The sequence below is a fragment of the Chanodichthys erythropterus genome, chromosome 11 (assembly GCF_024489055.1).
Source record: "Chanodichthys erythropterus isolate Z2021 chromosome 11, ASM2448905v1, whole genome shotgun sequence".
Classification (NCBI taxonomy): domain Eukaryota; kingdom Metazoa; phylum Chordata; class Actinopteri; order Cypriniformes; family Xenocyprididae; genus Chanodichthys; species Chanodichthys erythropterus.
This window is the reverse complement of record NC_090231.1, coordinates 17,856,847-17,871,016: the sequence shown is the minus strand read 5'-3', so window position 1 is coordinate 17,871,016 and position 14,170 is coordinate 17,856,847. Positions and strand designations below refer to the sequence as shown.

Sequence of the window (14,170 nt, the reverse complement as noted above, 5' to 3'; positions counted from 1 at the left end):
TAATTTCACTTAACACACAGTTAAGTGTCCAGAAACATTACACTATTTTGCACTTAAGTAATAAGTATAATATTTCTGTAATTGGTACTTATTTTAGTATGGTGTGTACTTATTTCATAAGGTCCATGATATCCCACACTCACTTTTTATAATGCTGCATTTCCTTTTTCCAGAGAAAGTTAGAAAACTAGCCCTAAGAATTGAGGGGAATGTTTTCAAGGTCGTCCTCCATGAGTATAAATCACATTATCCGGAAAGGTCTTTTAGCTGAAATAAGGTCATGCAGACTGCCACAATAACACTGGTTCCAGCAGACTCTTCTTTAGACAAGCTGGGCACTGCTACACGCAGAGGGCCTGACTCAGCTGATTCAGTATTAATAACTTAAACCAAAGGCAAGAGATGGCAGAGAAGGAGTAGATGATTTAGCCATTGTTTAGATCTCTCCTCCAATCCACTAACCCTCTCAGATTTTTCCTGCCCCTCTCTTCAGTCCTAATGCCTCATCCTTATCTACTTCCTACAGGTTCACTATTTTCATTGTCGAGGTTTATTCTTGCTTTTGTGGTTTTGAACTGATACGAGGAAGAAAAATAAAGCACTTCAGTTCTTAATTTTTCTTCCCCCTATTCTGGAGAGGTGGGGCGCAGAGAGGTTTATTTCCCAAGCGGTAGAGTAAACGAGGAGTGGAGGGCATGTACCATAATTCAGTGTACATATTGTTTTGTCTCATTATTACATGCGCCAAAAGTGGTTGTGGAGTCCATGCAGGTAGATTAATTGATACTCTGTGCTCTGAGACTCTTGTAACCTCTCGCTGCTTCCATTTCACCCAGTATTCTGCTTGGCGTGGTTTCCATAGAAACTGGAGAGCAGTGCTGGGTAGGTAAAGGAACAGGCAGATGAGACCTTCTGCTGCTAAAATGAGGGTGTAGACGTGAAGAACAACTCAAAGGCCATAAAGTCACCGTGGAAAGTATGAGCTGTCTTAGCGAGTGTTCAGCTCAGGAATAGATCCAGAATGTTCCAGCACATTTGTTCCTACATCATTAAGGTCAGAAAGTTAGTGTTAGTTAGAGCTGCTTGAGAATATATGGAAGTTTTAAGTCTTTTGCTTGCCTAAGATTTTAAAGCTTAAAAGTAAGGTATACATTTTCTGTCTGCAACTTTTTTTCACCTAAGTTTCCACTGTCATGGCAAATATCAAAATATCAGGTAAAACCCGGATTTCCAGGCCTAGAAATGTCATGAAAATGAATAAAATCCTAAAGTAATTTCTATAAGTTGGAAGGCAGTACTATGCCACACTTCGTGTTATATTACTGTACCTCGGCAGTAAATTACAAAAAAAGAAAAAAAAAAGAACACTGCTGCATGTATGTTTCTAATACAAAGGCTGAGGGAGTGATGGCAGATTTCTCATCATTCTTGACTGCTGTAATCTATCTCTCAATATTTTGTCTCTCTTTTGGAAAGTCGTGGAAACACTATCATGGATTTTTTTTCCCTTTGTTGTTGAAGCAAATTGGAAAACGAAAATTATATTTGCTGCCATTCAGGTTGACCCAATTATGATGACTTCCACTTCTGAGAACCTCGGAAATGTGAAAAGGGTCCATTGGCTGGAAATTGCTCTTTCTATTCCTTTTAGCTCAAACTGTAAAGCATTACGCTAGCATTGAACCAAAACCATCAGGTCGATTCCTGCATAAACTGATAAAATATGATCCTTGAATGTAATATTGATTTGGATGAAAGTATCTGCCAAATGCATAAACCTAAATGTGCTTGCAGCATGAAGGTGACTTATGGCCTAAAGACCTAAAGCAGAGTGCGTCGTTACCTTATAACCTGAGCAGAAGGAGAACATCCACACACAGCCCTGCACAGACCACAACATCCAAACACCAGAGAGAGGTCAGCATTAAACCTGCTTTACACTCACATAAATGTCATAAATACTTAACAAACCTTTTAATTTAATGTTGCTTAATGAATTCTTGCTTCAGTGAACACCTCTAAAGGCCAGCACAGTTAGTAATTGGACCTGATCTCCATATTTGTTGACAATTAAACCATATCCATATCGTCTTGTCCACAAAATGGTTGTTGGAATTGGGCCTCAAGTCTATTCCCTGCATACAAAACAGCTTTTGACTCATATAGCCATGAATATCCATGTATTTTTTCCCTCTTCTGCAGGCTAAAGGGAAGTCGGTCCTCACTACAAGTATAGAAGACTCAAATACACAAAATCAAATGACCACAGATGAGGGCAAACAATCAGATTCAATGAATAAATTGGCAAGCGGTGAGGAAACTCCATGTCTCTCCAGGCCTGAAATGGTGATTGATAACACACTCCAGTCTCAGCGAAGAACATCACTTCAACAAGACCCCAGTGCTCTCACCCAGCTATCACAGAGGAAAGCCGTGTTGCCCAGCAGAGGTGTGCAGTTGCCTCAAAACCTCATTAATGAACTAAGTACTGTTCTCAACAAAACAGGACGTTCTCTGAACAAAGACAATTAGAAGAGACAGAAAGACAGGTGTCTTGTCCATTGCACTTCCATTGTGCATGAGAAAAATAAAAACAGACCAATCCAAGCACAGATGCCTCTCAGTAAGGAAGTTGGACTTTTTGGATCAAGTATTTAACATAGACGGACAGGGAGAGGAATTATAGTAAATATTTGAAGAAACTGGTGAGTGAAACATTGGATGCAATGACCTTTTTTGTGCATAACTACAACTGCTCTCCACATGTCACATTAAGTCATATTCCTTTAATTTAGAACAATGTGAGTCCTTTGCATGCACTCTAAAAAATGCTGGGTTAAAAACAACCCAAGTTGGGTTGAAAATGGACAAACCCAGCAGTTGGGTTAAATGTTTGCCCAACCTGCTGGGTAGTTTTACTTAACTCAACTATTGTATAAAAATTACAGTATTGCTTACTTAAAATGAACCCAGAATATCTTGAAAATTAACATTTATTAATATGTTTAATAAATGAACATTTTAGATTCATTTTAAGTCAGCCATATAGTCATTTTCAAACAATAGTTGGGTTAAATAAAACTACCCAGCAGGTTGGGCAAACATTTAACCCAACAGTTGGGTTAAAACAACCCAATCGCTGGGTTTGTCCATTTTCAACCCAACTTGGGTTGTTTTTAACCCAGCATTTTTTAGAGTGAGGTAACATGCATTTCCTCCTTCATTCTCATATCTGTTTTTTTTCCAGCTGACGTTGAAAAAGACACTACTAGACAATGATGCTCCAGTATTATCTAAAATCTCCATCATAGCGATGGAGATTTTAGATAATACTGGAGCATCATTGTCTAGTAGTGTCCGAAATCGTATACTTCTCTACTATAGAATATGCAAAAGAACAGTATGCCAACAGAATAGTATGTCTGACTACATAGTATTAGAAAAACAGTAAGTGAAAAGTTCCTGGATGACCTACTACTTCCACAGAAACTCTGAACTACGCATTTGATGGACACTTTACTATCCCATGAGGCCATGGGAGAAGATTTATGAATGGCAGTGAAGCAACGCAACCGACACTGGTAAATCACGTGACAGTAACAACATGGTGGATGTATTACATCCGAATTTCATTCAAACTAGCTATATTTACAGGGAGTGCAGAATTATTAGGCAAGTTGTATTTTTGAGGATTCATTTTATTATTGAACAACAACCATGTTCTCAATGAACACAAAAAACTCATTAATATCAAAGCTGAATATTTTTGGAAGTAGTTTTTAGTTTTAGCTATTTTAGGGGGATATCTGTGTGTGCAGGTGACTATTACTGTGCATAATTATTAGGCAACTTAACAAAAAACTAATTTATACCCATTTCAATTATTTATTTTTACCAGTGAAACCAATATAACATCTCAACATTCACAAATATACATTTCTGACATTCAAAAACCAAACAAAAACAAATCAGTGACCAATATAGCCACCTTTCTTTACAAGGACACTTGTATCCATGGATTCTGTCAGTGTTTTGATCTGTTCACCATCAACATTGCGTGCAGCAGCAACCACAGCCTCCCAGACACTGTTCAGAGAGGTGTACGGTTTTCCCTCCTTGTAAATCGCACATTTGATGATGGACCACAGGTTCTCAATGGGGTTCAGATCAGGTGAACAAGGAGGCCATATCATTAGATTTTCTTCTTTTATACCCTTTCTTGCCAGCCACGCTGTGGAGTACTTGGACGCGTGTGATGGAGCATTGACCTGCATGAAAATCATGTTTTTCTTGAAGGATACAGACTTCTTCCTGTACCACTGCTTGAAGAAGGTGTCTTCCAGAAACTGGCAGTAGGACTGGGAGTTGAGCTTGACTCCATCCTCAACCCGAAAAGGCCCCACAAGCTCATCTTTGATGATACCAGCCCAAACCAGTACTCCACCTCCACCTTGCTGGCGTCTGAGTCGGACTGGAGCTCTCTGCCCTTTACCAATCCAGCCACGGGCCCATCCATCTGGCCCATCAAGACTCACTCTCATTTCATCAGTCCATAAAACCTTAGAAAAATCAGTCTTGAGATATTTCTTGGCCCAGTCTTGACGTTTCAGCTTGTGTGTCTTGTTCAGTGGTGGTCGACTTTCTGCCTTTCTTACCTTGGCCATGTCTCTGAGTATTGCACACCTTGTGCTTTTGGGCACTCCAGTGATGTTGCAGCTCTGAAATATGGCCAAACTGGTGGCAAGTGGCATCTTGGCAGCTGCACGCTTGACTTTTCTCAGTTCACGGGCAGTTATTTTGCGCCTTGGTTTTTCCACACGCTTCTTGCGACCCTGTTGACTATTTTGAATGAAACGCTTGATTGTTCGATGATCACGCTTCAGAAGCTTGGCTATTTTAAGACTGCTGCATCCCTCTGCAATATATCTCATTATTTTTGACTTTTCTGAGCCTGTCAAGTCCTTCTTTTGACCCATTTTGCCAAAGGAAAGGAAATTGCCTAATAATTATGCACACCTGATATAGGGTGTTGATGTCATTAGACCACACCCCTTCTCATTACAGAGATGCACATCACCTAATATGCTTAATTGGTAGTAGGCTTTCCAGCCTATACAGCTTGGAGTAAGACAACATGCATAACGAGGATGATGTGGTCAAAATACTCATTTGCCTAATAATTCTGCACTCCCTGTATACTATATTGAACATATACATTTTTAACAAAGTAAGTTCAAATTTAAAGGGATAGTTCACCCAAAAATGAAAACTTGATGTTTATCTGCTTACCCCAGTGCATCCAAGATGTAGGTGACTTTGTTTATTCAGTAGAACACAAATGATTGATGATTTTTAACTCCAACCGTTGCGGTCAGTCAGCCTTATAATGCGTGTCAATGGGAACTCCATCTTTAAGAGTAAAAAAAATGCATAGACAAATCCAAATTAAACCCTGTGGCTCGTGTCGACGCATTGATGTCCTAAGACATGAAATGATCGATTTGTGCGAGAAACCGAACAGTATTTATATCATTTTTTTCCTCTAAAACACCACAATGTCCAACTGCATTCAGCATCCGTTTAGTAAAGGTCTGATCACGCTCTGACAATGGAAGTGATGTCTCACACTCATTGAAACAAAGTGTGAGACATCACTTCCGTCATCAGAGTGCGTTTTTTTTTTTTACCTCACTATTTTTTTACCTATATTGTGAAAGCTTGTTCTGAGATGTGAGGAATGGTCATTTTTTGCAAAAAGGTTAAATTTATTAGAATTAGTTTGTCAGCATGACATGAAAATGTACCCTTTTGAACAATTCATCAAAGCACGTTTCTTTTCTTTTGACCTCGTACTTGAACTTGATATTCTGATAAATAATTTAAGTAAGTAATTTAAATCTTCTCTCTGGTAATGTAAGACAGACTTCTCCATTTAGTCCACTTAAATTCCACCCCTCCAAAAACTGACTTTTTTTTTTTTTTTTTTTTGGTCCTGAGACTTCCACAGAAGACATATGTACATGTTTTAATATTTAGATCACTTCTATTATTGAGTGCTGTCAGGATGTGAAGAGAGTTTCAACCAGTATAAAAGTGTTTATAAAAAAATTGCCAACCTTTAATGTTAATTTGTACATATTTTAACATATTTAACATTAGTGTATTATCAAACAGTAACAATGAACAATTGTATGTTTATAAATCAACATTAATTTAGATGAATAAATTATGTAAAATATTATACTGTTAGTACATGATACCTAATGCATTCGGAAATTTAACCTTATTGTAAAGTAAAGTCATTTTAGTTCACCTTATGCTGGATATACACCACCAGATAATCGGGCTGATTTGGGGTCAATTTCTCCCCTTCTAAAAATCCTAGGTAATGTCGCAATTCTCTTGATGATCCAACAGATTATCTTATCAGATTTTGCTGTGGTGTGAGGTTTGTGAAGAGTGACAGAATCTGCTCGGAAGAACGTCTGAGCCACCCCGATCGCGAATTGGAAATCCTGATGTGTGGGGGGAACCCCGAGGGCAAACGCGTGCACGCTCTGGAGATAATCACGTGAAACTAAACAATATCCAATCAGAAAGCGAGCTGACAGAAGACGGAAGCATAACAAACGCAGTCATGGTGAAGCACAATGTAAAGACCATGTCCCCGCCATCTTCACAACTTTACCCAAACCCTTTCTTTTTTTCCCGTGAATTTTCTGTCAAAATCATTCCAGACACTACCATCGCAATTTCTTCCTGCCTATAATCCGCCATGTTTATTCTGAAGTCTCAAGAGATTTTGCGAGATTTCCTGTGTTCACATTCGGGGCTCTGGTTGAAACTCTGTGTTCTGTCTTTGTCACATTATGGCACACCACACACTATAGGAGCAAAACGGTTTAATCTAGGATTTTTTTGTCCTCATGTTTGTGGTCTCCCACAATTTGAAAATCTTATAAGATTTTAAAAATCTTTTAGTTTGTACCAAGCATCAGTTTAGTTTTAGTTAAATTTCGATAATTTCAGTACTTGTGTTCAAGATCTACCAAGCTTGTTTTGTTTTTTGTCTCTTGTCTCAAGAGAATTGTGTGTCTTTTCACAGTTGGATACAAAAATATCCCTGCTGTTTTCCCTCATTCACATTCCTCTGTTTTCATGCTAGCCAAGGTTGAAGACACTACCAGACAATGATGCTCCAATTGCATTGATCTGTTTAGAACTTATCAAACCTTCATGTAATGAAAGTGGTTGTTCAGAAGTGAGCTGAATTAGTCATTACAGTCTCACCATGTTTTTTTTAAGAGAATCTTGTGCCCATTTATAGTTGGATACAAAAATTACCCACCATTCCAAACCCTTCAAAGTTGTTGAATAATGCATAATAGTATGAGCATACACATTGAATATTGTCACCCAGTTTGATATTAAATATTTATAGTTGACATTTTATTTTATGTAGATTATGAATCGCTTAACAGCTGCCTGCATCTCATGGTCGTTTTTAAAATGGTAATTATGCACTCTGCTTGTCGTCAAAACATGTAATATGCTAAAGTCCTATGACGTGAATAAACATAGTTAAAGTTAAATGGTTCATACTCGACCATTCAAAAGTTTGTGGTTGATAAGATTATTTAATGATTTTGAAAGAAGTCTCTAATGCTCACCAAATGCATTTACTGTATTTGACCGAAATATGTTCTGAAATAATATCAGTTTAAATTTATTTTCAAATGCAATCTGTTTTTTTGATGACAAAGCTGAATTTTCAGCATCATTACTCCAGTTTTCAGTGTCACATGATCTCTCTGAAATCATTCTAATATGCTGATTTGGTGCTCGGGAAACACTTCTGGTTATCAATGTTAAAATGGTTGTGCTGCTTAATATTTTTGTGGAAACCATGATAGATTTTTTTCTTCCAGGTTCTTTAATGAATAGAAAGCTCAAAATAGCAGCATTTGTTTTAAATAGAAATATTTTATAACATTTATAAAAGTCTTTAACTTTTGATACATTTATTGCATCCTTGATAAATAAAAGAAATTCTTACCCCAAACATTTGAACTGTAGTGTATGTACTGTAAATATATTGTATAGATAGGTTGCATCAGAGGTATTGAATTACTTGTTTTCAGTCATTTTATGAACTCCTCAATGTCTGTATAAATATACCGTTTAATTGTTCTTGGTCTATTTTGAGAATGCTGCTGCCATTTTGATTTGAGTGTTTCTGTTATTAAAGTGTTAATCAGGTTGTATTCCATGTGTTGTATTGTCTGATTTACTGTCTGTAATCATCCAGAGGTGTAAGTGACACACCTGCACCATCTCCCTCATTAAAGTTTTTACGCTTGAATTAATTACCGTCTTTATAAATGACGACTGTCAGATGCTGACACCTTGAGCATCGCCACATGTTAAGGTTTTGATTGAAACATGTCGCTTCTGTGCTCCTGTCACTCAAAGCGCTTGTGTGTGTTTGTTCTCACCTGTTTTCGCTGTGCTTCCCTCCTAAGCATTACTGTTACGCACATGCTGTCGCTTTTCTCTCATCTGAAGGTCACCATATGGCAGGAGTGTTGGGAGTGAAGAACCTCAAATAATTGAAAACATTATGCGTGACTTTGACACACAAAGGAAGGTCGCTGTGTAGTGGTGAAATCCAGGCGTTTTGAATGAATTAGTTGGGCTGCATCTGTTACCTGGCAATTATATTGGCTACTATTTTCTGAAAGTTTTATTAAATGTTTAAATTGCTTATTTGATTGATGACATTAATAGTCCTGTTCTTTTAGTAGCAAACAGTGTTTTGGGGAAAGTTACTTTTAAAGGTGCCATCGAATGTTTTTTTACAAGATGTAATATAAGTCTTAAGGTGTCCCCTGAATGTGTCTGTGAAATTTCAGCTCAAAATACCTCATAGATGTTTTTTTTTTATTAATTTTTTTTTAACTGCCTATTTTGGGGCATAATTAGAAATGCGCCAATTCATGTTGCGGCCCCTTTAAATGCTCATGCTCCCCGCTCACGGAGTGCTTGCCTTAAACAGTGCATAAACAAAGTTTACAGTGCTAATATAACCCTTAAAATGGATCTTTACAAAGTGTTCGTCATGCGACGGATTATGTGAGTATTATATTTATTTGGATGTTTATATATGATTCTGAATGAATTTGAGGCTATCCTCCGTGGCTAACGGCTACTGCTACACTGTTGGAGAGTTTTATAAAGAATGAAGTTGTGTTTATGAATTACACAGACTGCAAGTGTTTAATAATGAAAATAGCGACGGCTCTTGTCTCCGTGAATACAGTAATAACCGATGGTAACTTTAACCACATTTAACAGTACATTAGCAACATGCTAACGAAACATTTAGAAATACAGTTTACAAATATCACTAAAAATATCATGTTATCATGGATCATGTCAGTTATTATCGCTCCATCTGCCATTTTTCGCTGTTTTCCTTGCTTGCTTACCTAGTCTGATGATTCAGCTGTGCACATCCAGACGTTAATACTGGCTGCCCTTGTGTAATGCCTTGATCATGGGCTGGCATATGCAAATATTGGGGGAGTTCATCCCGACTGTTACGTAATTTGTGTTATGTTGAGATTCGCCTGTTCTTCGGAGGTCTTTTAAACAAATGAGGTTTATATAAGGATTAGGAAACAATGGAGTTTGAAACTCACTGCATGTCATTTCCATGTACTGAACTCTTGTTATTATGCCAAGATAAATTACATTTTTAATTCTAGGGCACCTTTAAAAGAAATGCATTACAGTATGCATTACTCCCCAAAAAGGTTACTAATTGTGTTAGTTGCTTTTTATGGAAAGTAGTGTTACATTACTCTTCTGTTAATTTTTCTCACCTGGGCTGGGTTTGTCGGTTGTTTTTTTTAATAACAAAAATAGTTCTGTTTTTAGCAAATTTAAAGACCCTTTCGCAGCAAAAGTGAAATGAATCAGCCTAAGGCTGAAGGAATGCAAATTCACGTGGTCTAAAATGGGAAAACAAAATGACTTGCGTTAGTTTATTTTAAAAACTAACTTAGATGTAGTTATAAATGTAAAAGAAATGCATTACTTTGACTCCCATGAACCTTGTTGTGTCGTGGATAAGAAACATAGACGTAACTTGCTGCAAATTGTTGCCATAGCTAGCTCCACAAACATTTACTCCATTGTAAAAATTTCACCTAGTAGGAACGATACTTTGTCTCTCTTTGGTTTCTGTATGTTTGAAAGCATGCAGGAAGGTGCTTCTGTGCTTCTATTGGCTAGTATCACACGTGTGATGGAACTTGCTGTGATCAACCGAAAAACAGGCTAGTCTTTCTGTCGTGATGTCGTGAAGCATCGCAAACGTGGCATCAGTTGTCGTCCACTATGACACACTACATGAGCTGAAACGATCGAATCTTGTGTCCTGATGCCCATTTCATTTACGAATCCCCACGACACTCTACGTCAAGCAGATTGTGGCAAAATCGGGCTAAACCAATTTAACCAGGCATTACTCATTACTTTGATTCTGATTACATAACGCAAGTTACTGGTAGAAAATGTTTGCCTTCACACTCATCCTACTAACTTTCTTGGACTGGCCAAACTACAGTAATAGTAATGCCAGGAAAAAGCTCCTATGTAACCTCCTCAAAATCCATTTAAAAAAGAGATTAAGCTAATATGACACAAACATTTGCTCATAAAAGATGCAGCATGTCCCTTTAGTCTGTTATTTCTCTGAGGCTTTTATTTTATCAGTACAAAGACTATTCACTGTTAAGACTGAAAAGCAACCATCCACCAAGCTTCCAGATTTCATCACTAATGCATAACCTTCCCCTCATGCTATTAGTCAGTAAACACTGAGCAGTCCAGGGAGATTACAACAGTCAATAAAGCAAGTTAGGTTTTTAATTTCCACAACAAAATAGAAAAGGTGGGACAGTGAGACACCGCAGGCACCGAGTGGCTCTTGTGGGACAATTAATGTTAAACTATTCAAATGATGGACTTAAGAGCTTAATTAAATAAATGATAGTGTGCTTTTTGTAGCTAGAGTGTTAAATAACTGGTGAGGCATTACAATGTCGCTTTTTCCTGACCTCTTATTTCTGTGTTTCTGCAGTGCATTAATGAACTATAATATGCTTATTAAAAACCTAATTGATTTTCTTTACACATGTACACATAGAATACATATATGGAAGTTTATTTCTGATTCAGAGTATTCAAAAAATATAAAGGCAAATGCAACTTTTATATCTCAAAATTGTGACATTTCTTATAATTCTGACTTTATATCTCCCAATTGTGACTCTATGTAACACAGTATCTCTAAGTGTGATAATTACATAATTATGAATTTATATATATATATATATAATTATTAAGTTTGGGGTGTATGGAAGAGGATTAGGGCCAAGCAATATTAAAAAAAATAAAACCATCTCGAGATTAAAGTTGTTAAATTTTGAGAAAAAACTTGTTAAATTTAGAGAAAAAATGTCAAAATAAAATGTTGAGAATAAAGTCATTAAATTACGAGAAAAAGGGTTTTAGATTATGAGAACAAATTCTTTAAATTATGAGAAAAAAAGTCGAGATAAAATGTTGAGAATAAAGTCGTTAAATTATGAGAACAAATTTTTAATAATTTAATGAATTTGTTCTTGTAATTTAACATTTTTCTTGTAATTTAACAAGTTTATTCTCAACATTTTATCTCGACCTTTTTTTAGAAATTTAATTAGTTTTTTCTCGTAATTTAACAAGTTTATTCTCAACATTTTATTTAGACTTTTTTCTTGAAATTTAACAACTTTAATCTCGAGATGGTTTTATTTTTTTATTATTGCTTGGCAATAATAAATCCTCTTCCGTAGAGGTAAGTCAGACTTTATTTATTTATTTATTTATGTTTTTAAAAAAACTGAAATGGCTTTTTCAGAAAGGATGATGCAATCAGTTGATCAAAAGTGACAGTGAAGACATTTGCAATGTTATAATTGATTTCTGTTTCAAATAAATGCTGTTCTTTTGAATCTTCCATTTTATTTTGATGGTCCACAGACATTCTACTAACTATAAGTAACTTTGCTACTACATGTCAACTAACTCTCATTAGAGTATTAGTAGACTGTTAGGTTAGGGTTAGCTGTTAGAGTTTGGGTTAGTAGTTGACATGTAGTTGCAAAATAGTCAGTAAAATATTTGTTGGGGGAGCATCAAAATAAACTGTTTGATATTAAGCAGACAGTTTACTAATACTCTAATGAGAGTTAGATAACATGTAGTTGTGAAGTAAGTAGAATGTTACCGAACCTTCTATTCATCAATCTTGAAAAAAAAAAAAAATGTATCCTGGTTTCAACAAAAATATAAGCATCCCAAATGTTTTGAACATTGATGATAGTACACTCAAAAATACAGCGCCCCTAAATGGACGTGAAGAAAAAAAAAAGAAATTTTTTGCATTCCCCCAAGAAACTTTGCATTCGCTCACAAAATGTTTGCATTCCCCTGAGAAACTTCATGTTCGCTCGCAAAACCTTTGCGTTCGTTCGCAAAACTTTTGTGTTCTTTGTGAGTGAACGCAAAGTTTCTCGGCGGAACACAAATGTTTTTGCGAGGGAACGCAGAGTTTCTCTGGGGAATGCAAAAGCAACAACTTATCATTTTTTCCTCCATCTCATATTTTTTTTTCCTTCATCGTGTCCCTATAGGGGCTCCTTAGAAATCAGTTACTTTAAATAGCAGTAATATTTCACAATTTTTGATCAAATAAATGCTGCCTTGATGAGCATATGGTACTTCTTTCAAAGATAATCTTAATGACCCCAAACTTTTGAACTTGTGTATATCTCAGTTATTTCAAAGTTTCTCACAATTACAGCTTCTATTGCTTCTGTATACACAACGATCACAGATTAGATCTGTAATTGTAGGCGCTAACTTTTTCCTGACTGATCAACAATGTGCGTGTGCTGTCCTCCCACTAACATACGTCCACTCTGATGAAATCAAATGGAGACAATTGTGCCCACAGCATAAACAAAGACACAGATCTTCATGTGGATATTGGCCACTTCAATTGGACACACAGCCACATTGCTGCCTGCTAGCTAAGAGGAGATGGGCCGATATTACATTCAGGACTGGAAAAACGAGAACTCTGTAGACAGTGATACAGAACGCTAGCCGAATAAAAGACCGCAATCCTATCTGCGAATTATGAAAATTGCATTCATCACACTCTGTTTGTTTGTGCACTTCGATTATAGACCATTGCGGCAATTTACTGTATTATTCACACTTCGGCGCATCCGCTGCCTGTGTTCTCCAGCGCCTTCCGCAGGCCTCAGAGGTTAAATACCCATTGTTACGTTATAAGCTACACCTAATCAAGAGAGTCAGACCATAATGAAAGCCAGGGAACATATGTGTACTACTAACGGATAATAAACTGATATTCCCCCTAAATCTCATCTTCATGGATGAGATGAGATGAGATTTAGGGGGTTATGAACCATTACAAGCTTTATCTTATCAAAATTAATAACCCTAATGGTATTGCACCAGTTGTTCAGTTGGCACAGGAGCTCAGATTTTGGATCATAATGTGCATCACCACAGTCCATCCCATCCCATTATTCCTTTTATCTGATGTAAATAAAGCAACTCTTGTCGGACAGCAACATCTCTGATTGGCCACCGAACAATAATGGTGGCTAATTAGCAGCTGAAAGACAATGCAGGCCTGATGGGAGATAATACCAGCACCCACACGCTGAAAACGCTCATAAAAAGCAGATGCCTTCAACCCTGCTTGTGTGTAAGTGAGAAAATCAGAAAGAGAAAGAGGTAATCAAAGACAAGAGCCTTATTTAGATATTTAAAAAAGAACTGTATTATTAAAAGAAAAAAAAAGTTTGAATTAGACTAAATATATTGGTTTAATATACATGCATGTACATCAGACTGTTTAACCTTGGCGTTTAGTTATTAGTGTTTTTTTTTTTTGTGGCATGCATGACTGTGGGTTGGGTAACTACAGCAACGGTAAATGATTTTTATTATGCTAGCCTTTGACATCAATTTGTCACTGACTGCATCACTGCTGCCCTGTACTTGCATTTCGATAACAAACTTT

The 14,170-nt window shown here is 36.7% G+C and overlaps 2 protein-coding genes across 5 annotated transcripts in view; one reads left to right on the top strand and one right to left on the bottom strand.

Moving 5' to 3' along the window:
* The window catches only part of arap2 (ArfGAP with RhoGAP domain, ankyrin repeat and PH domain 2), a 121,662-nt gene extending 113,331 nt beyond the window's left edge, over positions 1-8,331 (top strand). For 2 of the 4 annotated variants that reach the window (XR_010896503.1, XR_010896505.1), the window contains 3 exons: positions 1,795-1,917; positions 2,203-2,705; positions 3,487-3,581. Coding sequence is in view for 1 of the 4 variants with exons in the window: in XM_067401886.1 (XP_067257987.1) it covers positions 1,795-1,917; positions 2,203-2,532 (453 nt within the window). In the remaining 3 variants the exon portion in view is untranslated. Of the gene's footprint in view, positions 1-1,794; positions 1,918-2,202; positions 2,818-3,486; positions 3,582-6,417 lie in introns of those variants that run through there. The other 2 variants (XR_010896501.1, XM_067401886.1) reach the window with 2 other exon arrangements.
* LOC137031173 (uncharacterized) lies at positions 3,969-4,976 on the bottom strand. Its single transcript, XM_067401888.1, has 2 exons — positions 4,640-4,976; positions 3,969-4,516 (listed from the first exon to the last, which is right to left on the bottom strand). The coding sequence occupies exons 1-2, from the start codon at positions 4,974-4,976 to the stop codon at positions 3,969-3,971; spliced, it is 885 nt and encodes a 294-aa protein (XP_067257989.1).
* Positions 8,332-14,170: the final 5,839 nt, after the last annotated feature.

What these genes read in the sequence shown, in the direction of transcription:
- LOC137031173 (XM_067401888.1), bottom strand. Translation starts at nt 4,976, where the DNA reads ATGGGTCAAAAGAAGGACTTGACAGGCTCAGAAAAGTCAAAAATAATG. An exon ending in CAAGGTAAGAAAGGCAGAAA is followed by an intron (nt 4,517 to 4,639) that starts GTCGACCACCAC and finishes TTGATGGGCCAG; the next exon opens with ATGGATGGGCCCGTGGCTGG.